The sequence below is a fragment of the Canis lupus genome, chromosome 5, assembly GCF_011100685.1.
Source record: "Canis lupus familiaris isolate Mischka breed German Shepherd chromosome 5, alternate assembly UU_Cfam_GSD_1.0, whole genome shotgun sequence".
NCBI lineage: Eukaryota > Metazoa > Chordata > Mammalia > Carnivora > Canidae > Canis > Canis lupus.
The window spans coordinates 57,035,472-57,060,660 of NC_049226.1; the positions used below are offsets into that span (position 1 = coordinate 57,035,472).

The 25,189-nt window shown below is 57.6% G+C and overlaps 3 protein-coding genes across 4 annotated transcripts; 2 read left to right on the forward strand and 1 right to left on the reverse strand.

Annotated features, from left to right (window-relative positions):
* Positions 1 to 3,663: 3,663 nt before the first annotated feature.
* Positions 3,664 to 8,118, reverse strand: ANKRD65 (ankyrin repeat domain 65). The gene is made up of 3 exons (XM_038537617.1): positions 7,093 to 8,118; positions 6,431 to 6,962; positions 3,664 to 5,891 (listed from the first exon to the last, which is right to left on the reverse strand). The coding sequence occupies exons 1-3, from the start codon at positions 7,410 to 7,412 to the stop codon at positions 5,451 to 5,453; spliced, it is 1,293 nt and encodes a 430-aa protein (XP_038393545.1). The 5' UTR covers positions 7,413 to 8,118; the 3' UTR covers positions 3,664 to 5,450.
* A 1,337-nt stretch (positions 8,119 to 9,455) lies between these two features.
* On the forward strand, positions 9,456 to 11,397 carry TMEM88B (transmembrane protein 88B). The gene is given in 3 exon segments (XM_038537619.1): positions 9,456 to 9,787; positions 9,790 to 10,028; positions 10,989 to 11,397. Coding segments are annotated over 3 exon segments (537 nt in total). The 5' UTR covers positions 9,456 to 9,750; the 3' UTR covers positions 11,250 to 11,397.
* A 6,747-nt stretch (positions 11,398 to 18,144) lies between these two features.
* VWA1 (von Willebrand factor A domain containing 1) lies at positions 18,145 to 23,440 on the forward strand. 2 transcript variants are annotated; one of them, XM_038537618.1, is made up of 4 exons: positions 18,145 to 18,302; positions 19,373 to 19,930; positions 21,651 to 21,929; positions 22,053 to 23,440. In XM_038537618.1, the coding sequence occupies exons 1-4, from the start codon at positions 18,230 to 18,232 to the stop codon at positions 22,388 to 22,390; spliced, it is 1,248 nt and encodes a 415-aa protein (XP_038393546.1). In that variant the 5' UTR covers positions 18,145 to 18,229; the 3' UTR covers positions 22,391 to 23,440. The 2 variants fall into 2 exon arrangements, 1 of the variants encoding a protein (XP_038393546.1); XR_005359783.1 differs by lacking the exon at positions 22,053 to 23,440 and having other exon boundaries at positions 18,178 to 18,302; positions 19,768 to 19,930; positions 21,651 to 21,789.
* Positions 23,441 to 25,189: the final 1,749 nt, after the last annotated feature.

Genomic DNA, 25,189 nt, shown 5'->3' on the forward strand with positions numbered 1-25,189 from the left:
TGTCCAGGATCATGCACTGCATTTACTTGTGTCTAATTTTTAGTTTAATCCTCAGCTTGTCTTTATCTTTCTTGACCCTGGTGTTTTTCAAGAGGTTGGGGGCAGCCCGGGTGGCTCAGCGGTTTAGCACCGCCTTCAGCCCAGGGCGTGATCCTGGAGACCTGGGATCGAGTCCTACATCAGGCTCCCTGCGGGGAGCCTGCTTCTCCCTCTGCCTGTATCTCTGCCTCTCTTTCTCTCTGTATCTCCCATGAATAAATAAATAAAGTCTTTAAAAATAAAATAAAATAACCTGTACTCACTTGTCTTGCTGCTTTGTTACGAGTCTTGGATTAAAAAACAATTTTTTGGGACGCCTAGGTGGCTCAGCAGTTGAGTGCCTGCCTTCTGCCTAGGGCGTGATCCTGGAGCCCTGGGATCGAGTCCCACATCAGGCTCCTTGCATGGAGAGTGCTTCTCCCTCTGCCTGTGTTTCTGCCTCTCTCTCTGTGTGTCTCTCATGAACAAATAAAATCTTTAAAAAACAAAAAACAATCTTTTGGGGCAGCTCCCGTGGCTCAGCGGTTTAGTGCCACCTTCAGCCCAGGGCGTGATCCTGGAGTCGCGGGATTGAGTCCCACATTGGGACTGCTTCTCCCTCTGCCTTGTCTCTGCCTCTCTCTCTCTCTCTCTCTCTCTCTCTCTGTGTCTCTCATAAATAAATAAATAAATAAATAAATAAATAAATAAATAAATAAATAAATAAAATATTAAAAAAAAAAAACGAGTACAGGTTATTTATTTTGTAGAATGTCTGAGTTTGTCTGAGATTTCCTTACAAATAAAATCAGGTCAGGACGCCTGTGTGGCTCAGCGGTTTAGTGTCTGCCTTCAGCCCAGGGCGTGATCCTGGAGTCCAGGATCGAGTCCTACATCGTGCTTCCTGCATGGAGCCTGCTTCTCCCTATGCCTATGTCTCTGCCTCTCTGTGTCTTTCATAAATGAATAAATAAAATCCTTAAAAAAAAAAGTAGAATAAAAAAAAAACACAAAAACAAACAAACAAAAAAAAAAAGTAGAATCAGGTCATACATTTTTGGCAGAATACTACAGAAATTATATTGTGTCTTTGTCAGTGCATAGTATTAGGAGGCCTTGATGACAGCCTACCACACCATGAGTGCTATCAGCTCTGACCACTTGGTTGTAAGTAATAAGTAGCTTGTAGAGAAATTCTTTGTGATTCATTACAAGGTTTCCTATAGGTCCCTGAGATGGAGGTAGGAGTACAGAGGTGTCTTATGTAATGTTTGTTAAGGGGGAGGAAGCAGGGATCCCTGGGTGGCGCAGCGGTTTGGCGCCTGCCTTTGGCTCAGGGCGCGATCCTGGAGACCCGGGATCGAATCCCACGTCGGGCTCCCGGTGCATGGAGCCTGCTTCTCCCTCTGCCTGTGTCTCTGCCTCTCTCTCTGTGTGTGACTATCATAAATAAATAAATAAAAATTTAAAAAAAAAAAAAAAGGGGGAGGAAGCAGGGGTGCCTGGGAGGCTCAGTCAGTTAAATGTCTGCCTTCTGCTCTGGTCGTGATCTCCGGGTCCTGGGATTGAGCCCCCTGCTTCTCCCTCTCCCCCTTTTGCTCCCCATTTTTGTGCTTGCTCTCTCACAGTGGAGAGGCCTCAGATAGGATGCAGATCAGACAACATGTGCACTCACCCAGTAGTTCTGAGCAGAGATCCCTATTAGAGATGCCTCATGTTAGGCAGAAATGGGAGACTCCAGTACTTTCACCATGTTCAGCCTGTGTCTAGAGCCACCAGGAGAAGCATACCATTTGCTAAGAGATGCTGTGGTGGACTTGAACCTGAATGGTGAGTGCAGTCTGGAATGGGTACCTAAGCAGCACCCCTCTGTGGCTACCACACTTTGAGACAACAAAGTTTCTCATCAAATTTGCGTTCATTCATTGTTGATTTTCTAGCCCCATCATTCTTTCCATATTTATTGGGATTCTACTCAAAGAAGAGCTTTCCCTTTTGGGACGGTGCAATTTTAAATTAGAGGGTCCAAAGAAGGGAGTTACTGATTGGGGCAGGCAGGTATCTGTAGGAAGAGTATGGCAGGCAGAGGAGTCAGCAAGTGCAAAGGACTAGAGGTAGGAGTACACCTGGTGTGGTCAAGAACAGTCAAAAGACCAGTGTGGTGGGAGTGAGGCAAACGAGAGTCCCAAGGACCTCTGAACTTCAGTAAGAAGTCAGAAGCCAGAGATGGAAACTGGTGAGGATGTGTAGGGCCTTGGTCTTGAAAGGACTTCATGTTCTGGTTATTTACCATGCTGCATTCAGGCTTCCTCGCAGCACAATGGCTTCAGGGCTGTCATTCCATACATAATGGCTGAAGGGCAAGGTAATACTTTATCTCCTTCTTTGCTCACCTGAGAGAACCGCACAGCATCATTTCAGGAGCCTGAATAGTCACAAAAGTTCACTCAATGTCAAAGGGCAAAGACAGAGTCTAGCTCTGGATGGGAATGTTAAGATTAAAAATAAAATTGCGGGATCCCTGGGTGGCTCAGTGGTTTAGTGCCTGCCTTTGGCCCAGGGCCTGATCCTGTAGATCCAGGATCGAGTCCCACATCGGGCTCCCTGCGGGGAGTCCGCTTCTCCCTCTGCCTGTGTCTCTGCCTCTCTGTGTCTCTCATGAATAAATAAATAAAATGTTTAAAAAAAATAAAATGAAATTGCCAGTCGTTTTACCAGAAAAAAATATATATATATATAAATAAATAAATAAATATATATATATATATATATATATATGTTATATAATATATATGTTTATTTGAGAAAAGAGAATTACAGTCCAGGACAAGCAAGTTACTACAATACCCGGAGAACAACCAAAGAGGATATTTTATAGAGGAAAGTGAGGAGTTGAGACAACAAAGGAGCTGGTAGAAACAAAATGTCCACTGGAGTAAACTGAGAGTGTGAAGTATAGTGGCTTCTCGCTGGCAGGGCTGTGGCTGTCTCTCACTGGATGAACTGCATCTGTCTCTCATTGGCTGGGCTGGGGCTGCCTCTCATTGGCTGGATTGTTATGGTCTCTCAGGCTGAGCTGTTGCTGGGAGATAAGGAAAGCCTCCTATCTCCTGCTGAGCTGATGAAGTAACACCCATCTGCAGGGTCCCTCTCTTCTTGTTGGGTCAGCAGTTGCTGAGGAGTGGTAGGGCCTGAGAGCCTCCTCTCCCACCCGAACCTCTCCAACTATATTTTCGTGAGGCTTTCTGTTGTTAATTTGCACAGGAGGAACATGGAGATCACATTGTAGAAAGAAGATGTGAATGACCCCTGGGTCACTCAGCGGTTGAGTGTCTGCTTTTGGCTCAGGGTGTGATCCCAGTCAGGGGATTGAGTCCTGCATCAGGCTCCCTGAGGGGAGTCTGCTTATCCCTCTGCCTATGTCCCTGCCTCTCTCTGTGTATGTCTCTCATGAATACATAAGTAAAATATATTTTTTAAGATTTTATTTATTTATTCATGAGAGACACAGAGAGAGAGAGGCAGAGACACAGGCAGGGGGAGAAGCAAGCTCTATGCAGGGAGCCTGACGTGGAACTCTATCCCGGGTCCCCAGGATCACACCCCAGGCTGCAGGTGGCACTAAACCGCTGCGCCACCGGGGCTGCCCTAAATAAGTAAAATATTAAAAAAAAAAAAAAAAAAAAAAAGAGAGCATGTGAGCTGGGTGAGGTCACTAGGGTATCTGGACAATACAATATGCGACACTGAGTTTTCACCTTGTGAACGGAAGAGTCACTGGGGGCATTCTGAGCAGGAGAGTAGCATCATCCAACTTAATAAACTTACAGCTGCCATTTGCAGAACAGACTGCAGGGAGGCAAGTGCTCAAGCAGGAAAACCAGTTACGCTGGAAGCTGGCTTAGCTGTGGCAACATTACATTTCAGGCAAAGCTGACTGTGGCTTGGACCATAGTAGATCCAATGGAGAAGGTGAGAGGCAGTTGGGTGCTGGGTATGCTCTGAAGGTAGAGCCTACAGACTGCTGGGCAGCTGGGTGTACAGCCATCCTGTGCCTTTGAAGACCATCCTCCCTGAGGATCCCAAAGATGTCACTGCAGTCCCCACTTTCCCTTATCCCCTGTGTGTCTGCTCTCCACACCCCTCCAGCTCAGCCCTAGGTCTCACTAGGAGTCACTGATATGCCCTCTCTCCCTGGTCTCCCATGTCCAGTCCATCAGCAAGTCCAGAGGGCTCTGCCCACAGTATCAGCCCAATTCTGCCTGCATATACCACCCTGGTGGCCAAGGTGCCACTATCTCACTGGTTTCCCTGTACCTCCCTTCCCTAGGCACATCAACTTTGTATTTGGCAGGTGCCTGAGCAGATCAGACCATGTCACATTTACATAAACTCCCTCAAGTCTTCCTATTGCCCTGGATGTAAATCCAAGCATTTCCATGGCCTGTAAGCAGAGGCGCTAATTTGGCACACAACACTCTTTTGAAAAATGAAATCTGTCCCATAAAGCCATCTCTCAGAAAAACTATAGTTTTAAATTGAATAATGGTGATGATTTTCTATGAAGATCCAGAGGTAGACCATAAGAAACAACTGTCCCTCTGTTTCAATTGTGCCACAGGAGTTTTAATTTATGGAAATGGCTGAGTGATGACAGGGAGAGGCTGACACCATTGAAAGAACATATCTTATTACTTGCGTTTCCTGAGACGAGAGGACATGCCATGCCCTACAGGGCCAAAGAGAGGCACCAATGTCCCTTGGAGGCAGAAGCAGGAAGAAGCAGAAAGCTCGGGCCAGAGCCTTTATAGGGGTTCTCACAGGAAAGACAAGGCAGAGCAAGGGAAACATTTGGGATTGGCTTGTCCAATATCCCAGTGGTCCTTGGTGCATAGGGCCTGCCTCTAGTTGTCTGGTGCCTGACCTTAGATAATTTAGGACAGAGGGAATATCCACTGGATGTATGAGAGAGGAGACAGCAATTCTGGGAGCAGGCCCTGGACAGAGGGGAGATGTAAGCAACTGTGGCCACTAATTTGGCCGTGTAACAAATGGATGCCAGAAGACAGATACTGGATCTCACGTGACATAGGAAGAACATCCCCATGGACAGTGAGAGCTGCTGCGGGTGACAAACCTAGGGTGGATTCAGGGGAGATTGCCACATCTTACTCAAATCTGCTGCCACTACTCAGGCTCTCTGCTAAACAGTGTGGAGGAATCTGGAGCTGTAGGGGTGATGTGCCCCCAGGGAGCAGTGGGCAGTCACAGGTTCATTACTGGAGCTCAAGCCACTGCTTCCTTCTCTTCCGGGAACCTCTCAGCCGTCCTCCCCGCAGGCAGGCAGGCAGCCTCAGTCCAGAAGAGAGGAACCTGGAGCACTGAAGGCTGTGGGAGCCAGGAGACTTCTGTCCAGCTCAGGGCCTCTGCAGCTATGTGCCCCTCCCACTCCTGCTCTCTGCAAAAGGTGGGCAGCTCTTGGCGCAAGCCTCCAGGGACACCAGGTCCTGGGCCACTTCACCCCATTGTGTCCTCAGGGTGGGGCTAGCCCCTCGGCTCAGCAAAAGGTCTGCAGTGGGGCCATGGCCATGCTCCCTGGCAAGGTGAAGGGGGGTGCTATGGAGCCATCCAGTGGCATTGACCTGCGCTCCCCTGTCCAGGAGGTGGCTGGCAACCTCTGCATGGCCTCCCCGGGCAGCATGGTGTAGGGGTGTGAGTCCCAATGAGTCTCGAGCATCCACCTCCACTCCCCAGGCTGCTAGCAGCTGGGCAGCAGGCAGGTGCCCCCCAGCAGCAGCCCTATGGAGTGCAGAGCGACTGTGCCTGTCCTTGAGGCTGGGGTCTGCCCCATGGTCAAGCAGCACCTCCATGTCCTGGAAGAGAAGGGAAGGAGAGGGCAGAGGTTGGCCATGGCCCACGCAGATGAAGGGCTGGGGTCACAGTTTCTATCTGACCCGCACGTCATCTGGCTTCCCCCACCTAACAGCCTCTTTCTCTGCACTGCTTCCCCATTTAGTAAAAATGAGCCAGCCCCTCTGCCACCCTGGGGAGATTCCACTCTGACAACCACCTGTCCTCCTAAACATCCTCAGATAAAATCCAAGACTAAGCAGCCCATGGCCTCCCTTCACTACCCAGGGCCCTGCTGGACTCAAGCATAGCCCTGGTGCTCATATGTATTTGCTGCTGCCAGTCACCCGCATGAAGTCCGAATGCCCGGCCATGCATGCTCCCCCACCCCAGGCTCCCAAGAGAGGTTACAAACGGGAGACACAGTCAATGCAGCTTTCTGGCTCCTGACAACGACCTCTCCCCACCCTGTTCCTACCCTCCAGTCCCGCTCCACCTGCCCAGGTGCCCGCCTGACTGTGGCCTCCCGGCAGACACACTGGACAAACACACTGCGATGTACCTGCCTGCGGCCCAGACTCGCCGCAACGCCGAGCGCCGTGGTCCCCGCGCTGTCCCGGGCGTCCACCCGCGCCCCGAGCGCTAGGAGGAGGCGCAGCGCCGCCACGCGCCCAGCAGCGGCCGCCACCAGCAGGGCGCCGTCCAGGCCCGCGCCGTCAGCCGCCAGGAGCTCCAGCACCGGCAGCCGTCCGCCCGCAGCCGCCCAGTGCGCAGCCGTCCAGCCGCGCGCATCCGCCAACGCGGGGCCCGGGCTCGGCGCGCCCAACAGGCGCCCCGCCAGCAGCGTGCGGCCCAGCGCCGCGGCCCAGTGCAGCGGGGTGAGGCCAGCCCCCGAGCGCGCCGCCGCCAGGGCCCCCCGCCGCAGAAGGAGCTCAGCCACCCGCAAGGACCCATGCCAGGCGGCCTCGTGGAGTGGAGTGCGCCCCGCGTGGTCGGCCGCTCCCACGGCGGCCCCTCGCTGCAGCAGCAGACGCACCAGGGGCACGTGGCCGCGCAGCACCGCCAGGTGGAGCGGGGTCCTGCCCCTGTGGTCCCTGTGGGCAACGAGGCTGGCGTGGCCGCGGGCAGGGGCGCCGGTAGAGGGGCCCTTTCCCCCGGGCCCAGACAAGGGACCCCCACCAACCCCGCCCTGGTGAAGATTCTTGGTCCAACCCTGGGGCTCACCTCTCTTCCACGCTGGCCCCTTGACGCAGTAGCTTCCTGGCCAGGCCAAGGTGACCCCTCCACACAGCTTGCAGCAGGAGGCCCCAGGCTTGTGGGTCACTGGGCCCCTCTGTCCTGGCTCCCAGGGCCTCCTCTGAGCCCAGTTCCACCCACCGAAGTTCCTGCTCACCTCCTGCCTCTGTCATGTCCTTCCCCCCTGGTTGGGAGCTTCCAGAGTCCATCTGGGAAGAACAAGAATCCTTCATGGATACTGGAGACCCCTGTCCAGCCCCTGTCCATGTGTCCTCAGGCCAATATGAACTGCCCACCACCACCACCATTCCCCAGGGACCAGGTTACCACTTAGCCTTCTGAAGGGTTTAGCTCCTAGTTACCCCTAAAGGGAGTCCACCCTGGGACTCTGTCATCCAACTAGGGGTCCTCTCCATGTGGTTCCTGGCCAAGCCACAGCCTGACAGCCCTCTCATGAAACACCTTCTGAAAGAGTGGAGGTGGGGCTGCTTGCGAAGGGCTAGAAGGCTGGAACCGAGGCTGTGGGGTGGGGATAGCAGTGCTCCCCCTGCGCCAGGGTCAGGGCCACTTCTATGCACTGTTTACCCAGCCACTTAAGAGGATACCCCGCCTGCTGGCAGCAGTCCCTGCTCCAGCACTTTTCCTCCCCTGCCAATTGCCAGGGCTCCTGGCTTGGCCTCCCTCCAGGGAAACAAAGGCCAGGCAGGCAGAAACACGCCCACAGCCTCTGATGTGCCATGACTTGCCCCAGGGAGGCACCCACATGCCTTCCTTTGGGTCCCTCCCTCAGGTCTTGCTCCTCATCCCCTACTCCTGTCCCTGCTGGCTAAGACCACCTCTGGGGCTAGAGCTTGGCTTCTCTCCTGATTCCAGGCTGTGGAGGTAAACTCCTCCACACCAGGATTGATTTACCATGGATGCTCAGCAACTTGGGTGACACTATGGAAAGTAGGGAGCCCCTTGAGGGTAGGTACTACCTAAGTGGCCAGCCAAAGCAAGGGAGCGGAGGTATCAGTTCCCTGCATCCCTTGACAGGCCGCGGGGGGGTGGGGGGGGGTGCCCAGGAGCCCTGATATGGAAGAGCTACTTCCGTGGACACCGCACCCTGGGAGGACGGGTGGAAAATCCAATACCTCGTGAGAGCCAGGTAAGCCTAGAAACTGCCTTCCTGAAGGCAGGAGACTGTGAGGGCCAGCTGTGTGGCGGGTCATCCCAACTTCTGCCTCACTCAGCTATAAATGCATGCAGGCCTGTTGGGGCACCCACACAGAACAATCCCCTGAAGAGCAGAGGCCCACATTGGGCCTATGGCATCCCGGCCTAGAGCAGTCCTGGCACACTGAGGGAGCTCAGGGGTGCTTATAGCATGAGCGAATAAATGCAAGACTGACCAAGCAGAGGGTGGAGCTTAGGAGATTTGGCTGGTACCTTTTCCACCTGAACTCTGCATCCATCTGAACAGTATTGTTTGCAACATTTTTTTACCCTCATTTCATTATCTGAATAAATAAACAGCCACTATAAGATCTTGTTATGTTTATGCCTGTGAAAACAATTGTGTGTGTCGAGCAACAGGGCTTGGCATGTGTTGCAGGGAACCTCAGTTGGCATTCTCACAGGAGCATGTATTAGGCTTGCATTCCTTAAACCTGCTTGCACTGACTGCCATCCTCCACCATTCATTTGTGTCCAAAGGGAATTTACACACTGGAAAATGTTAGAAGTTGGATGTAATAAAGCCAATGGTGGGAGAAGGAGTGAAGGGGAGATGCTCATACCTGATCGCACAGCTTGTTCATTCAGCTCACAGGCAACCTACTCTTTGAATGTCAGCTAGTTATGTAAGCGGTTTTTAAAATGCCAAATGCTATGCAAGAAAAACCTAACATCTGTTAGGAGCTCAGAGCATTTTAGTAATTTGGAGGGAAATTAGTTGGGGTTTACGGAGTACCTGGGAATGCGTTCTCCCCAGGTGAAATAACAAAATGCACACTCCCACTGTTTTCAGGATGGACAAGGCTTCAACAGAAAGGATGCTGATAACCGTAGCTGCTGTTACTGAGCGCCTACTGTGTGCTAAGTCCTGCACTAAGTGCTTCACATGCCCTCTCAACACCCCTACGGTCTAGGCACCCAGTGTTTTCCCTGTTTTACTGAGGCTGACAGAGGCCAGGTTTGGGGATGAGGGCACCAGCAGGGACTAAGGTCAGGAAGTGCAGTGGGTGGCCACCTCAACACAGGGGCAACTGATGGGGCAGTTGTCAGAGTCAAGACCTATGAAATGAAGTCGTTGTGAGAGGGAGCTGGAAGCGAGGAGGGGGTGGGACCAGGAGGGAGGAGGGCCCCCAGAGCTAGGACAGCTGTGCAGCCCTGACCAGAACACACAGGAGCTGGCTGCAGAGACTGAGCAGGGCTGGAGCTGTAGTCGCCTGGCAGAGGGAAGCCCAGCCTGGCAGCAGGGCAAACTGAGGCTGGGGTGTGACCTCAGAGACTGATGGTCAGAGCTGCACCTACGTGGGCCAGCGTGCTCTCCCCCATCTGGGTCCTCTAAGGTTGCTGGGGTCTAGGTGGAAGTCTGACCTGAAGACCTAAGTCCTGCCATCTGAATACCTCTGTGAACCCACCAGGTGTGTTGCCTGCAAGAGCATGAGTGAACAGGAGAAGGAGACAGAGGAGGATGAAGGGAGGGGGCACTTCAGGACACAGCACCCATGCTGCCGGGAAGATTTCCTGACAGCCAGGCCTCAGCCCTGAGGTCCCCAGGGTGGGTAGGGCTGGCTGTCCGAGGCCTTGGGACTCTGTTGCTGCCTGGCCAAGCCCTGGCCAGACTTTTGCTGCACCTGCTGCTGCCTGCAACTGTGTTCGTGCTAGTACTGCTGCCAGCAGCTGCCATCGTGTACCTGGGATTCCTGTGCCACTCAAGGGTGAGCTAAGCCATCCATGGGCAGGGTGGGGGCTGGCTGGGGCCCTAGGGAGTGGGGGTCCTGAGAAGTGTGGGCCCTGGGGCTCTAGGTGAATTCCCTCCTCCCAGCATGGCCCCCTTGTCCCAGAGACATCTGTGTCCCTCCCTGGTAAGCCCCTGCTTCTGCCAACCACACACACACACACACACACACACACCCCGCAGCCACAGCAAAAGAAGAGCTTTTGTTTGTCACTGGATCAGACCTGCTCCCTCCCCTTCCGAGGCCCCCTAGCCTTGTACCAAGGGCCACCAGGGCCTGGACAGCTGGGCATGGGGGGAAGAAGAGGGAGGTCCCAGGAAGAGAAGGTGGAGATATTGCCAAAGTTCTCCAGTCCGCCACCCCTACGCGCACCCACAGCCCCTTGTAGACTGCTCCTGCCCTGGGCTGGACTTCCTCACGTGCAATGAGCTCTGGTTTGGTCGGTCAGAAGGGGGGAAGGGGTCGGTCAGAGGCGGGGGAGGGGCACAGACTGCAAGGCTGCAAAAGGGAAGGTGATGCGTCCGGTGAGAGCCCCGGGAAGGAGCTCCAGGTCAGTGCCAACACAGGGAAGGGCCCCAGGAGAGCAGACACGGAAGGACCGTGGGGATGGGACGATCCGGTGCAAGGCTCTGAGCCTCCCCTCAAGGGCCTCCTGCGCAGGTCATATGCTGCTTGGGCTCCGGTTCTTCTATTTTCAACTCACTAATGCCGGGGCCCAGCCAGCCCACCCCGCAAGCCCTCAGACTTGGGCCCAGGTCCCACCCCTCAGGGGCTAACTGACCGCGCGCCTAGCTGGGTCCACCTACTCCAGCCCCCAGTCCTTTACCAGGCCCCGCCCCACGGCCCCGCCCCCGACTTCGGGCCCCGCCCCCAGGCCCCCGCAGAGCCACCTGCTTCTGGCCGCTCGCCGCCCTGCCTGACTGCCCGCCTCGCCCCCAGGTTCACCCGGCACCTCGCCCCGCGTGCCGCACGCTGCTGTCGGATAGAGGCTCCGCGGCACTCATCGTTCTCGGCTTCCTCTCGCTGCCTCCTCTGCTCGTGCTCGCTTCCGCCGTCCGCACCCGCCTGGCCCGGCGCCTCCGCACGCTGCTGCCGCCCCCAGCTTGGCCCCCTGGACCTCGCCGCCACCAGGGGTCCAGCGACCGTGGGCGGGTGGGACGCCACCCCGACGAGGAGGAACAGCTCTGCGCCTGGGTGTGACCCCAGATGCCCCTCCATAGGACGAGACCTCCAAATCCCCCGCCCCATGAGGGAGCCCCCGGCTTGCAATCGCGGGGTCTGCGTCCAGGTTCCGTCCTAGAAAATTGCGGGCCTACCTCGGGGCTTCGTGCGCAGTGCTTGGAGTGGCCGCGAGATGGCACCGGACTCCCCCGGACCGAGGTCCGCCTGTCCCCAAGATCTCCCTATCCCCGCAGTTCCCTGTCATTGCGAGGAACCGGGAAGCCCCCAGGGAGGAGGGAAATGCCTCTCAGAGTAGGGGCGCATGGCCAGGCTCAGAAAAAGATGGCCTTCCTGGCTTCTGTCCCGCAGCCCTGCGGCCCCTTGTCTGGTCAGTCAGTGGGTCTGCAGAGGGTTCCACCGGTGCTGAGACTTGCGCGGGAGACTTCCACACTCCGCCAGAGGCACATAGTTCCAGAAGCTCAGCAGTGGCCAACAGCCCCAGGGCTTGCAGGGTTCAACCTGGGCTGGGGGTCAGGGCTCGGCTTGTGACCTGGGCTAGCATCTAGACAGGTGCCAGAGTTAAGAGCTCAGTCTCTCTGGATAATTTTAAGATCTTCTCTATCTTTTGCAATCTTTGGCTTTAAGCATATTTCTTTTCTTTTTAAAGATTTTATTTATTTATTCATGAGAGACACACACACACAGAGGCAGAGACACAGGTAGAGGGAGAAGCAGGCTCCATGCAGGGAGCCGGACTGGGACACGATCCTGGCTCTCCAGGATCATGCCCTGGGCTGACGGCGGCACTAAACCGCTGAGCCACCCAGGCTGCCCTTTAAGCATGTTTCTAGCCGTGGATGTGTTCTTATTCACCCATTCAGTATACACTGTGCTTCCCATCAGTTCTAGAGAATTCTCAGCCGTTACCTATGTCACCAAATTGGCCTCTCGTTGATTGTTTGCATTCTTTTTTGGGAGCATCTCTTCCCCTTTCCTCCTGGTGTCCACTTGCCTGTCTCTTGTATTTTTGTCTTCCTGGCTCTCTGGGCTGCATTCTGAGCAATTTCTTTATCTTCTTCCAGTTCACTAATTCGTTGGTTGTGTCTAATGTCTAATCTGCCAATTAGCTCATTCATTTAATTAATTTTAAGTTATTTTATTATATCAAAAAGTTATACTTGTTTCTTATTCAAATCTCATCAGATGGGAGAGAGTCTCCGTGCATCTCAATTTTGGGATTCCAGTTTTGCTTCAATTTCTTGAGCATTTCACCCACAGTTATTTTTTTAAAGATTTTATTTATTTATTTATTTGAGACAGAGAATGCGAGAGTGCACGAGGTGGGGGGAAGGCTCAGAGGCAGAAGAGAAACAGACTCCCAGCTGAGCGGGAACCCCCATGTGGGCTTGATCCCAAGACCCCGAGATAATGACCTGAGCTGAAGGCAGATGCTCAACTGACTGAGCTACCCAGGTGCCCCTACCCACAGTTATTTTATATTCTGTACCTAACAATTCTAATTTCTTACTCTCTGGGGGTCTGAATCTGTTATTTGTTGTTTCTGCTGATTCTCACTAACAGTATAGTGTTTCTTTGAATGGATGCTCATTTTCCACTGTCAACCTGCACCTGTGAGCATCCTGCAGGCATGTCCTTCCAGGAGGGATTCCCTCTGCACGGCATGCCCTATCTGGGCCTGGCTTGGGTCCTGGGCCAGCTTCTGTAATTGCACCTGTGGCTCCCCATCCCTTCGTCGAGGGGCCTCCCTGATACCCCACCTGTTTCCTTTTGTCTTCCTGAGTTTCTGTTCATTATTCTTCTGTTTATTTATTTTTAGTGTTTTTAATTTGGGGGGAACCTTAGAAGATATTTACTTCCCTGTAAGCCCAGCAGTGTCTTAAAACTGTGTTTCTTGGGGCAACTGGCTGGCTCAGTCAGTAGAGCATGTGACTCTTGATCTCAGAGTTGTCAGTTCAAGCCCCATGTTGGGTGTACAGATTACTTAAAAAAAAAAAAAAAACTACTAAAATGTGTATCTTGTTATTTGTCCAGAATCTAGGGTTAGCTGAAAGACCTTTTAAAGGATCTAGCATACCATGTTGTCGGCAGGTCTCTGTGTGAGTGGCAGGGCCAGAGCTCAGGGTTTAGGCTATGACAAGGATCAGGGGTTGTTCCGTGGCCTTGAGCAGAGCTCGGTGTGTGGCTGGCTTAGATCCCACAGGAGTTCTTGGGGTTTTCCAATTGTCTGCGCCCAGTCAGACAGGGGCCTGGCCGGCTGCCCAGCGCCCAAGGAGAGCTTCCCCTGGTCTGAAGCCGCCTTCCTTCCCCTCCTGCCCAAGGTTGGGCAGGCTCTGGCTAGGCTTCGAAGATGAGGACTCTCCTGAGGATCTGTCTGGCCCCAGAGTCATCAAAACAACAGCTGGGCCTGGTGGGGGGGTAGGGGGGAGGCCTTCATGGGGAGCTCAGCTGCCAGAACCTCGGGTTCCTAAGGTGTGTCCCAACTTCCCAGGCCTCCCCCAGGGGCACTGCATGGCCTCTAACTGACCCCAGGGATGACCTGCCTCAGCTCCAGCTCTGCACAGCCACTCACAAAAGGAGAACCTGTGGGGGCGCTGTAGGAGGTTAACAGAAGGGGCTCAGCAGTTGGCTTTTAGAGGTCCAGTGGGGGAAAGTCAAGGGCGGTGGCCTTTAGTTACTGGTGGGGCAGGCAGAGACCTCTACTTTGGGCAACAAATGCTTTTTTCCCGGGTGCCCAGATCCCTGCCCTGTAAGAGTGTTCCTGGTCATGGGGGAGGGGTCTCCATAGTGTGCGCCTGTGTGAGTGCATGTGCATGTGTCCCTCTGTCTGCTTTCCCTAATACCCCAGGCAGAGACATGGTTCCAACCCCACAGATCAGGAGATTGGGCTCCATAAGGCTCCTGGACCTGCCCAAGATCATTTATTCATTCACGAAGTATTTCCTGGGAGCTCAGGTGTTTGCAGGCACACCCTCAGACATTGGTGGCAGCTAGTAGGGGTCCTGGGGATTTGGCCAGTTCATTCCTGTCAGCCACACACCTGGTCTAAGCCCTGCTCCCATCTAGGCATGCGGGCTAGGCAAGGGGTTCTGGGCTGGAATAGGTGAGTGAGCTGCGTAGTGCTATCTCTGAAGGCTAAGTTCCTCATTCTGCCCCCAGGGCCCTATCCTGATCTCTGGGGAGCCCCTACCAAAGTATTGACACTGGTCTGTCCCTCCCTGCTCTCTGCTTACCAATCCAAACTGGCCTGGACCCTGCCTGGGGCTGGGGCTGGGTATGGTGATTATCTTCCTGTAAATTTCCAGCAGAGGGAACAAAAGCTGGGGTCCCACTGCAGGAAAGGCACACTACTCAGGTCTCTGCACAAGCTACGCACTCAGGAGCCTGGAAGCTGGCCTTCATTTCTGCCTCCTTCCCCTGTCCTTTAGCATCTACCTAAGATGGCAACTACCTTGGGGCCCCTTAGATGAGTAGCATTAGGACCCTGGCATCAACCCTGCCCCATACATGGCATGGGCTCTTGCCTTGCCCATGAAAGCCCTACAACCTTCCCCACCCTTTCTGCCCCCAGGCCTCCTTACTGCCCTTACACACACCAGCCAGCTTCCACCCTAGGGTCTTGGCACTTCCTGTAGCTCATGCCCACCTGGTACAGGGAAAATAAGTAGACTTGAATCTTGGCAAGCATGCTTATCCCCCTTCCAGCCTGGCAGCCCTCGGAGGACAGGGTGCCTGCATGTCCCCGATGCAGAATTTGGCATGAGGTTGGCCCCAGCACAGACTTGCTGGGATGAACACAGACAGGGTGATACCCACCTAATGCCCAGGCTGCCCGCCCTGAGTGGGGTTCAGCTGTAGGACCACAGAGGGCTGGCCTGGGCTCCTGCGGAGTGAGACAACAGGACCTGCAGACCCTCAGGACCAGTCCTTTAGGTGCTAGCATGTCCCTGACCATGAACGAGCAGGTGGAGTCTAGAAGAATGTGTGGGTGGGGCAGCTGGGTGAGTGGCAGCATGGCCCAAGTTCCCTTCTGAGAGGACCTGCTTCTCTTGCTGCCCTCACCCGCTGCCCCACTAGCTACCATGTGGTGGGATCTGGGGCCTCCAGCTTGTCCCACACCCCCAACTCAGGACCATAGCAACCCCTGTTCCTCTTTCAGTGTCCTCAAGTAATGTGCATGGGTACATCTATGTGAGATACAAACACATGAAAGTTAGAAGCACAGGGTGCCCCACTGGTGAGGGAAGGGGCCCACACTGCTCCACCCCTTAGGCCCAGAGTGCCCTCAGGCTGGGGTCATAGGCCTTGCGAACTGCCCTTTCCTGAGGGTCAACATGACCACAGTGAGCTAGGGACAAAAGGCCCTTCTTCTCTGCAGAGGCCTGGTCTGTGCGGAGGAGGGACTGTTCCGTGGAACCAGTGGGGGCAGGGCCAGGGCCTTCAGAGAGCAATGTCCCTGGGTTTCATGGAACCCCCTCCACCTGCCTGTGGACCAGTGGGATGGGATGGGCCAGTGCCAGGAAGTGATGCTCTGGGGCTCTCAGACTGGGCCAAGGCTGCGGGGTGGGGGAGTGGGGGAGGCCCGCCTCAGTCACACCAGGCCCAGGCAGGGGCCAGGCCTGGGGGAGGAAGAGGGCGGGTGGGCAGGGCCTGCTGTGTCCTGGCTCACTGTGTCCTTCTCAACCCCCCGGCCTCCCAGCCTGTCTTTCTTCTGAGAGGTTTCCGGACAATTATGTTTGTGCTTCCTCTGGCGTCTGCCTCAAGCACAGGCCTGACCCTGACGACTATTACACTCCTGGCTGACCCTTGCTCTCCCTGGGGACCCTCCATCTGCCTGTGTCTCCCCTTGAGGAGTGCAGGACACTGGAATGAGACTTGCCATGATGCTGGCAGCAGGGTCAGTGTGGCCAGGAGAGCCTCAGGGCAGTACAGGGGCTGGGGGAGTAGAACTGACCAGATGCAGGCAGGGGGGAGGGGGCCATCTCCCAGGGGTCAGGTAAGAGCTCAGCATGAGCAGGAAGAATGAGCCGAAGAACTGAAAAGGAACTCTACTGGGGCTGGTGGCTGAGTTCAGCCAAGCCCAGGCAGGGGCGTCAGCAGACCCATCCTCACACTGGGCCTCTCATCCTTTCTCCCTTGGTAGGAGAGGCTGGAGGGAGGAGGGCGGCTGCTTCCTTGAGGGCCTGAGTTGTGGCCAAGAAGACCCGCTCAGTTTTTCCAGAAGGGAGGGAAACTTCTCTGTCAGCCCAGCAGCACAGGCCACAGTGTGACCAGGCTCTGCTGGCTCCACAGGGGTTGGGGAACAAGCAAAGTGGCTGCTGCCTCACCACAGGGCAGCAGCCCACCATGGCCCAGCTCCCTGCCCCCGACAGTGGGTGCCCAGTAAGAGGGAGGATGAGCCACGAGGTGTTCGCACATGTTTACCTGGGTACCTCAACCCCGGAGCCCCCTGGGTTGGCTCTTGGCGGAAGCCCCAGCCCCCAGCTGCCACCACCTGGCCCTGGCGTCCACTCAGTGTCCCCGCCAGCTGCAGCCCTGGTCTGCCTGGTTTGTCTCAGGGCTGGGTGCCAGGCAAGGCCCCCCTGGGAGGCACGCCCCGGACTTCAGGGGACCAAGCCCGTGTCCCACCCCCTTCAACGGGGCCCAGGCGGAAGCACCAGGCAGTTTCTGGTCCCAACAGCAGCCTGAGGTCTGTGGAGCTGAGCCAGCACCAGCACTGCCAAGACTCCGTCTGAGGGGGTGGGGGCAGCGGGGACACAGTTCTCGCTCGTTCCTGCCCCAGCTCCTCCAGCTTGGCTGAGCCACTTCCTTTTTTAGGCAAAGTTGGAGCTCCAGCCTGTCTAACAGAGTGTCTCACCTGCCATAAAGGGAGGAAGGAAAACCATTGAGTCCCATCCGTCCTTGCTGCTGAGCATCCTCCTGCAGAGTGGGGAAGGGAGTGGACATCCTGGCAAAGGCACCACTGCCACCTCGCACTGGGGACCTGTGCCCTCCCGGCTCCACACAGTGGCTGGGAGAGGGCAGTGGTCTTACCAGTACTGAGGGACCTCATCTGGACCCTCAGCTCCTGCCTGGAAGACCTTGCCCTGCCCCACCTAAGGGTAGGGAATCTGCCCTGAAGGCCAAAGTGGTACCCAGGGTGCCCCCTGCAGTCAGCCATGCCTGGCCTGGCCCCACCAGAATCCCAGATGGCAAGGTTCCCGGCTTGCTCATGGGTCCCTCCAGAGGGCTGGGGGCCTGCCCTTGGTCCTGGCGTTTGATCTGGGGTTAGGCCCTGGGCCCTTCATTGGGCAGGGGATATGAGAACAACAATCATTCCAGCATGGTCACACTGGACAGGGCCTGAACAGCCATTCCCTGCTCCTAAGTCTCTTCTTCCAGGGAGTCAGGTGGAGTAGGGGGCTTTGTGTCCTTCTGGCCTCTGCCCCTCCCAATGCCCTGTTTTCTTTCTAAGTGTCCAGCCTCCAATGCCTACCCTTCTCTCAGCCCTGTGGTAGAAGTGAGTCCAGGGCCTGGACCTCGCTAGCCTGAGGTTGCTCTGGGTGTCACCCCCAGCCCCGTCGCACACCTGGACTGCCCTTGGGCCTGATTTCAGGGACTACTAGCACTGAGGGGTCACGGGCGGTGGGCTTGGGGGGGTGCCCAGCGTCATAGTTCCCTGCTCTGCTCCCGCCCAGGGGCAGGGGACAGCCCGGAGCCCGAGGCCTCCCAACCAGGACAGAGAGGTGGGGATGTGTGTCTGCACGTCCACGCGTGGGTGCCGCGGTCACAGCTCTGGAGCGCGGCGTGTCGCTGCCCGCCCGGGTCTGTCGGCGTGCAAGCCTCCCGGAGTCTGTGCGCTTCTGCACGCGGGGCCTGTGCTCCCGGGGGCGGGGCCTGGGTCTCGGGGGCGGGGCCCCAGGGGGCGGGGCCGGGTCCGGCCTGCGCGGCGGCGCGCCCTGCAGTCCCCGAGAGAGCGAGCCGAGAGCGGAGGACGAGCGCGCCCCTTCCCTTAGCGCGCGATGCTGGCCTGGAAGGCGCTCAGCCTGGCCCTGAGCCTGCGGCTGGCGCTGGCGCGGAGCGGCGCCGAACGTGGTGAGTGAGGCAGGCGGCGGGCTGCAGTCCAGCTCGGGCGGCGCCCCTGCCCCCGGCCGCCGGCGCAGGGCACCTCTAGCCTTCCCGCTGCGGCCCGCTGGGTCCGGACCGCCGCAGGGTACCCCACGCACCTGCGGTGGGCGGGTCCAGGTGCCCCGGGCTGCGAGGCAGGCACCAGATTAGGGGGGTGGGGCGTGTGGAAAGGTAGGGGGAGGTGTCTGTCGGGGAGGCGGTCTCTGCCTCAGTTTTTTTCTCCTTGGGATGAGGGATGGGATGGTAAGAGGGCTGGATTGGGGAAAACAGGCCGCAAGGCACAGAAGAGAATCCTGTCAGCCCTTGGCCCAGTGGTGGAAGGGGTGCCGGGAGGAGGGGGAAGGCCTGGGAGGGGTGGGGGGGGCCTCAGGCTGCTGCAGCAGGTAACCACTTCCTGGGTCCAGATGGAGCAGGGGATGGCTCGGGAGGAGGCGTGACATCATCTGTAAGTGGGGTCACGACTCCAGCCTGGCTGCACCGGCTGTGATCATTCTCTGTCCCCCTCAGTGCCCAGTCTCCCCAGCTGCTTTGTGCCCCCTGACACACACTAGTTGCTTTACCTAGAGGCAGGGCTGTGGGCCTGAGCTCCAGCCTGGAGGCTGGTTCTCTGGAAGCCAAGCCTGAGGGAAGGAACCCCCTGTGACCCAAGCCTGTCCACTCATACTCCTAGGGGCTGGGCCGGGACCCTTGGCTCCACCCTGCACAGAGTCTGCTGAGCAAAGGGAGGATGCTGGGGCTTTGAGGGGTTAGCTCTCCTTTACATATAAGATTTGAGCCCAGAGAGCACCCCAGGTACATGGCCAGGGGGCAGAGCTAGACCCTACTGAGATTGTGGGCCACTTATTGGCTCAGGACCCCTCCCCTTGTTCCCCCACAGGTGCCACTGTCAGGACCTTTGGGGGTGGGGTGAAGCAGGCTTTCAGGGCCTACTTGGGCAAGTTCCAGCTTCAGGAAAGCTCAGGCCCTGGGGGTTCTGCCCTGGGTGTGGGGCTCTCTGGGGGCTACCACCTGGGGCTGAACTCTCCCCTCTCCCCCAGGCGCCCCAGCCTCAGCCCCCCAGGGGGACCTGCTGTTTCTGTTGGACAGCTCTGCCAGCGTGTCTCATTATGAGTTTTCCCGAGTTCGGGAGTTTTTGGGGCAGCTGGTGGCCCTGCTGCCCCTGGGCCCCGGGGCTCTGCGTGCCAGCCTGGTACATGTGGGCAGCCGCCCGTACACCGAGTTCCCCTTCGGCCAGCACAGCTCAGGTGAGGCTGTCCAGGATGCCATACGGGCTGCAGCTCAGCGCATGGGCGACACCAACACTGGCCTGGCGCTGGCTTACGCCAAGGAGCAGCTGTTTGCAGAGGTGGCAGGGGCCCGGCCAGGGGTGCCCAAAGTGCTGGTGTGGGTGACAGACGGCGGCTCCAGCGACCCCGTGGGGCCCCCCATGCAGGAGCTGAAGGACCTGGGTGTCACTGTCTTCATCGTCAGTACTGGCCGTGGCAACCTCCTGGAGCTGTCAGCTGCTGCCTCGGCCCCTCCTGAGAAGCACCTGCAGTTTGTGGATGTCGATGACCTGCACATCATTGCCCAGGAGCTGACGGGATCCATTCTTGGTAGGGCCTGGGAGACCCCAGCAAGGGCCCCAGGAAGAGGTGGGGTGAGAGGAACTGGAGTGCCTGGAGCAGGGGCCAGGGCTCTGGAGTCAGTGTGGGTTGGGGGTCCAGCAGGGAGGTGACACACATGGCTTCTCTGAGTATCCTTTAGGGACAGCTCCAACTGTGTGCCCCGTAGGCCCCCCTGCCTGGGCTGCAGCAGGACAGAGAGCCAGGCTTGAGTAAACACCTCCAGGTGGGGTTCTCTGATGATGGGCCTACCCATCAGTTGGGGGCCTGAAGTAGGGCCAGGAGACCTACCCATCAGTTGGGGGCCTGAAGTGGGCCAGGAGACCAAGGGGCTGCATTTGGTGGGATGTGGGTACATGAGAGGAAGAGGGAGGGTACAAGCCCCAGGACTCTGCAGATGGACAGCACAGACTCCTGTATGTGTGTCAAGTCCTACCATGCCTGGGAATGAGAGAGCAAGGTCAGGAAGGGCCAGGACTGCCTCCCACAGAGCTTAGGCCCTACTACCCCAGGGGTAGGGACCGTCACAGAGGAGTGTGAGTGGGTTCACACCAATGGTGGTTTTTAGGATTGCTGGAGAGAAGGCTAGAGCAGGCAGGGCCCACTGCAGGGGCTAGCAGCTCCCCACCAACTTTCTTAGGGACCACCCTTGGCACCCTCCACCCCCAGGGAAACCTCACAGTGAGAGGGGCTGGAGATGAACAGCCTGATTACTGGTTCAGCCAGCTCTATCCACTGAAAAATGCCACTAACCCCAGGGTTCTTCCTAAGTCTCTGCCTGTGGGTTAATCATCCACCAAAAACCGGAAGGGGTTGGACTGGATTGCAAAGGGGTGGGGGTCCTCCCAAAGGTTTCCCCCAGGGACATGGGCCCCTGGTAGCCCCTGAGTCAACTGCAGCTGAGCCCACAGGGGACAGCAGGAGGAAAGGCAAGCAGCTGGACAGGAAAGACCCAAGGCTGCAGGGCAGTGAGGCTGTATGTAGGGTGGGGTCTGCATATGGGGGGATGGGCAGGAGGATGAGTGCCAGGCTGACTGCTGTAGCACCCAGCATTAAAGGAGGAAGCATCAGGATCCCAATGGGCATAATCCTGCCCAGACATTTATCAACCTTATGTGCTTGCATGGTCACTCAGATGGGGCCACGTGGGGTCACAGGCTCAGGAGTAATGCACATTTGGGGGTCCCACCCAGGAGCCCCCCTCCAAGAAACCTGAGGCAGGCAGTACTGTGACCCCATGTACAGCTCCTCCTGGGGTTGTCACATCACCACTCCTCAGGGTGTCCACCCACCCACGCATGGCCTCCCATCTTCTGGCTGCACCGATGGCGCCCCTTTGCCTTGACTCTCCAGAGCTGAGCTGACCACACCTGTGCTGGCCACTCGGGCTGGGGCGTGGCTGGTGCTCTATTCTCAGACACTACCTTTGAGGGGCCCTTATTCAGGCCACTGGAGTGGACAGGAAGTGGCCATTATACCTCCTCACCTGTCCGGGTTTATGGCTGAGGCAGGCAGGGAAGCGCCAGGTGGCGTCCCAAGTGGGCGACTGCACTGTCGTCGCCGGTGTGTGGGTCATGAGCACAGCTGGCATTGCGGAGCCTGGCTCCCTAGTGCTCCAGGTCCCCACCTCTCCCTGCCCGGGCCTCCCTGAGTCCGAAGTCGGGGCCCCATGCAGGGCAAGAGGAAGCCTGACCCCATGCACCACCCGCAGAGGCCATGCGGCCACAGCAGCTCCGTGCCTCCGAGGTCACGTCCAGCGGCTTCCGCCTGACCTGGCCGCCCCTGCTGACCCAAGGCTCTGGCTACTACGTGTTGGAGCTGGCACCCAGCGCGGAGCCAGGGACTGTGCGTCGCCAGCAACTACCCGGGAACGCCACGGGCTGGGCCTGGGTCGACCTCGCCCCTGACACGGACTACGATGTGGCTCTGGTGCCCGAGTCAAACGTGCGCCTGGTGAGGCCGCAGTACCTGCGGGTGCACACGCTGCCGGGTGAGCTGGGCGTGGAGGGCGGGCTGGGGTGGGGTGGGGCGGCCGCGACCGCGGGGCGGGGGCGGGGCCTGAGGGTCCGCCCAGCTCACGTGCGCTCCCCCTCCCTTCTCTCCACCTCTCCAGAGGAGGCCGGGCCAGAGCGCATCGTCATCTCGCACGCCCGGCCGCGCAGCCTGCGGGTGACCTGGGCCCCGGCGCTGGGCCCCGCCGCGGTGCTGGGCTATCACGTGCAGGTCGGGCCGCTTCTGGGCGGCGAGGCGCAGCGCCTGGAGGTGCCCGCGGGTCGCAACAGCACCACCCTGCAGGGCCTGGCGCCCGGTACCGCCTACCTGGTGACCGTCACGGCGGCCTTCCGTTCGGGCCGCGAGAGGGCGCTGTCTGCCAAGGCCTGCACGCCGGACGGCGAGCGCAGCCGCGCCCCGCGCCCGCTGCCGCCGGGGGCCGGGGGCCGGGAGCAGTGAGCCGGCCGCGCCGCCCCACACCGAGGGCCCCCTTCTCCCGAACCCGGCGGGGGAGGTGCCCACCGCCGAAACCAGGGCCTGCCCCGCGGCGATTCCGCCCGAACCCCCACCACCACCACCAGAACTCTTCTGCGGCGGAAGGTCCGCCCTGCCCGGGCGGCTGCCTGCTAGGACGCAGGCCTCACCTGACTCCCCCGCCTGACCCTCTGGGCCTGACCCTCTGCTGCCGCTGTGGCCGCAGCTCGTGCCATCGCGACCCCCTGCCCTACCTGGGCCAAGAGCTGGGCACATGGCGCTGTCCTTTGGGCAAGATTTAGCAGGAAGGTGGACAGGGGATCCGAGGCAGCCTGAGAACCTCAGATCCAGGACTGGCCTGAGCCCAGGACAGGAGGCAGCTGAGCAGAGCGGCTAGACCTCTCACTGTGTGAAGGACCAGACCCTCTGGTGGCAAGGGCTGGCATTGGGTTGAGAGGGCTTGGTCCAGCTGATGGTTCTGAGTCCCTGCGGCCACTCAGATCCTAGATGTTGGTAGAAGGTGGATGAGGGGGGCAAGGAGCTGCCTCTGGCCAGGGTCCAAAGTCTTCCCACAAGGGGACAGGATCTGTAAAACGGCAGGGAAGGAGGAGTGGTGGCAGGTTGATGGTGTGGTTACCGGGGGTGTTTAGTTGGCCTGAGGGTAGTGCCTGCTGGGGACAGTGGCCTTGCCTTCCTGCCGCAGGACAGCCACCGGGATGCAGATGACACCTTTCTGGAGACAGGAGGGCTCTTTGCTCCCAGCACCCCAAGGGAGTGCTGCTTCTGAGTGGGCAGCTTCCACAGATGTGGTTCCCCTGGGTGGGTTCACCCCAGCGATTCTCTGCGGCATCTTCTTACCCCACCTCCTGTCATGACTATTATCCTGGGGCCACCCGGCAAGTCCTGAGAGCAGAACCCGGTGTCCCTCGGTCCCACCAAGGCATGTACTCCTCTGTCTGCACCACTCAGTGCTCACTTTGCCTCCTCCCCACTAACATCCAGACTTTAAAATACAGTAAATTAGATGTAAACTGAGCCCTGCAGTCTCCGTGGAGTGCTTTGCAACCTTGTCCCAACGCTCCAGCTCTGTGAAAGCACTCACACGGAAGGCCACATTTGTGCCTGGCGCTGGAGAAGGGGAGAGGAGCTGAGCCCCTCCTGGTACTGAGACTCAGGACGTCCTGCCACCTGCAGCTCCTCTTCAGGGAGCCCTGGCCGGTCCTATGGGGTCTCAGGGACAGGGCAGGGCTGTAGCCACCAGAGCCTTCAGCCTAGGAGTGTGGCCCTAGCGCCCTCTGCTGGCAAGATCACTCTCAGCAGCAGTCTGACTTCCCAGAGCGGCCTACTAATGGGAAATTGAGACCGGAACCCAAGCAAACTGCAGGGTCTAGGAGGGTGGTCTTCGTGTCCCTGACAGTGTTCTCAGTTTGCCCACTCTGGGTTGGTGGGCATGTGTTCCGGGTCAGCCTTCAGCTGACCATTTGTCAAGAACCAGACTCCAAGAATCCCATGGCTCCCTGACAAAGCACTGAAGGCCTGCACCGCCCACTGGCTCCATGTACTGAACATTGTGGGGGCCAGCTGTGCCAGAGCCCAGGGTTTGCCTGTGGGACCAGAACAAGCAGAATGGGGAGGAGTTAAGGTGGTGGGTCCAGGGTCCCCTGGTAGTGCCCAGCCAGGCCAGACGTGCTCAGAGTAGGGAGGCATTGCTGAGTGACGTTGGGTTTCTCCTACTTGTCCCCAAAACCCCCAGGGAATCACGCCCAGGGAAGTCAAGTGGGATCATGTGGCCTGTGTGTGCCAATGCAGGAGTTTGCTTACGCACTGACCAGTGGCTAGCAGGGCAGCCGAGTCAGCTGGCTCCCTCCCGGGGCAGTGTCAACTGGAGAGGGAAACCTTCCCCAGGCCTGGAACTTGGGCCTGATCAGAACCCACATGCAGGCTAGTATGCCCCACCCTGATCCCCTGGGTACCCGTAGGTCCAAGCCTATTGGGCAGCCAGAGAGGACCCCCTTCCAGCCTGCAGGGGCTGAGTGGGGCTCCCCAGGGGCACCTATGTCCTCTCTTTGTGGGCTCATGGACAGTTTGGGGACCAAGATGTCCACTTGTATCTCCAATTTGTGCAGTCCTTCTTCCTGGTCTTCAGTGGTGGAGAACTCCCTCAGAGAAGAAAGCCACATGCTGGGCAGGGGATGTCAGGGAATCCGGCTGCATAACAGCTCAGCACAAGCAGCAGACAACCCCACATTTCTCTGCTAAATGTTAATGCATCATCGTAATTCCCTTTTATTAACTAAGTGTTTTTAGGAAAGATGTGTCTGCCCTCCACAATGGCTCCCGGTCTAAGATTTTAAAATGCTCAACCACTGAGCCACCCAGGTGCCCCCCCTTCTGTTTGTTTTGAGACTTTATTAGAGAGAGAAAGAACAAGCGGGAGCGAGGGGGCAGAAGGAGGGACAAGTGGACCCTCTGCTGAGCAGGGCCCCTACTGCAGGGATGTGGGGAAGCAGGGATGCAGGACTCGATCCCAGGACCCTGGGACCATGACCTAAGCTGAAGGCACAGGCTTCACCAGCTGAGCCCCCCAGGTGCCCTGGATAGGATGTTTTGTACCGCCCATCAAAAATCGGGGGACGCCTAAGTGGTCCTGTGGTTGAGCCTCTGCTTTCAGCCCAGGGTGTGATCCTGGGGTGCATGACTGAGTGAGTCCCGGGTGGGGCTCCCTGAAGGGAGCCTGCATATCCCTCTGCCTGTGTCTCCACCTCTTCATGAATAAATAAAAAT

Coding starts and splice junctions, on each gene's coding strand:
- VWA1 (XM_038537618.1), top strand. CDS start 18,230: ATGCTGGCCTGGAAGGCGCTCAGCCTGGCCCTGAGCCTGCGGCTGGCG. Junction 19,931..21,650: donor GCTGACGGGATCCATTCTTG/GTAGGGCCTGGG, acceptor CACCACCCGCAG/AGGCCATGCGGCCACAGCAG. Junction 21,930..22,052: donor GCGGGTGCACACGCTGCCGG/GTGAGCTGGGCG, acceptor CCACCTCTCCAG/AGGAGGCCGGGCCAGAGCGC.
- ANKRD65 (XM_038537617.1), bottom strand. CDS start 7,412: ATGGTGGTGGTGGTGGGCAGTTCATATTGGCCTGAGGACACATGGACA. Junction 6,963..7,092: donor GGGGCCAGCGTGGAAGAGAG/GTGAGCCCCAGG, acceptor CGTTGCCCACAG/GGACCACAGGGGCAGGACCC. Junction 5,892..6,430: donor CGAGTCTGGGCCGCAGGCAG/GTACATCGCAGT, acceptor CTTCTCTTCCAG/GACATGGAGGTGCTGCTTGA.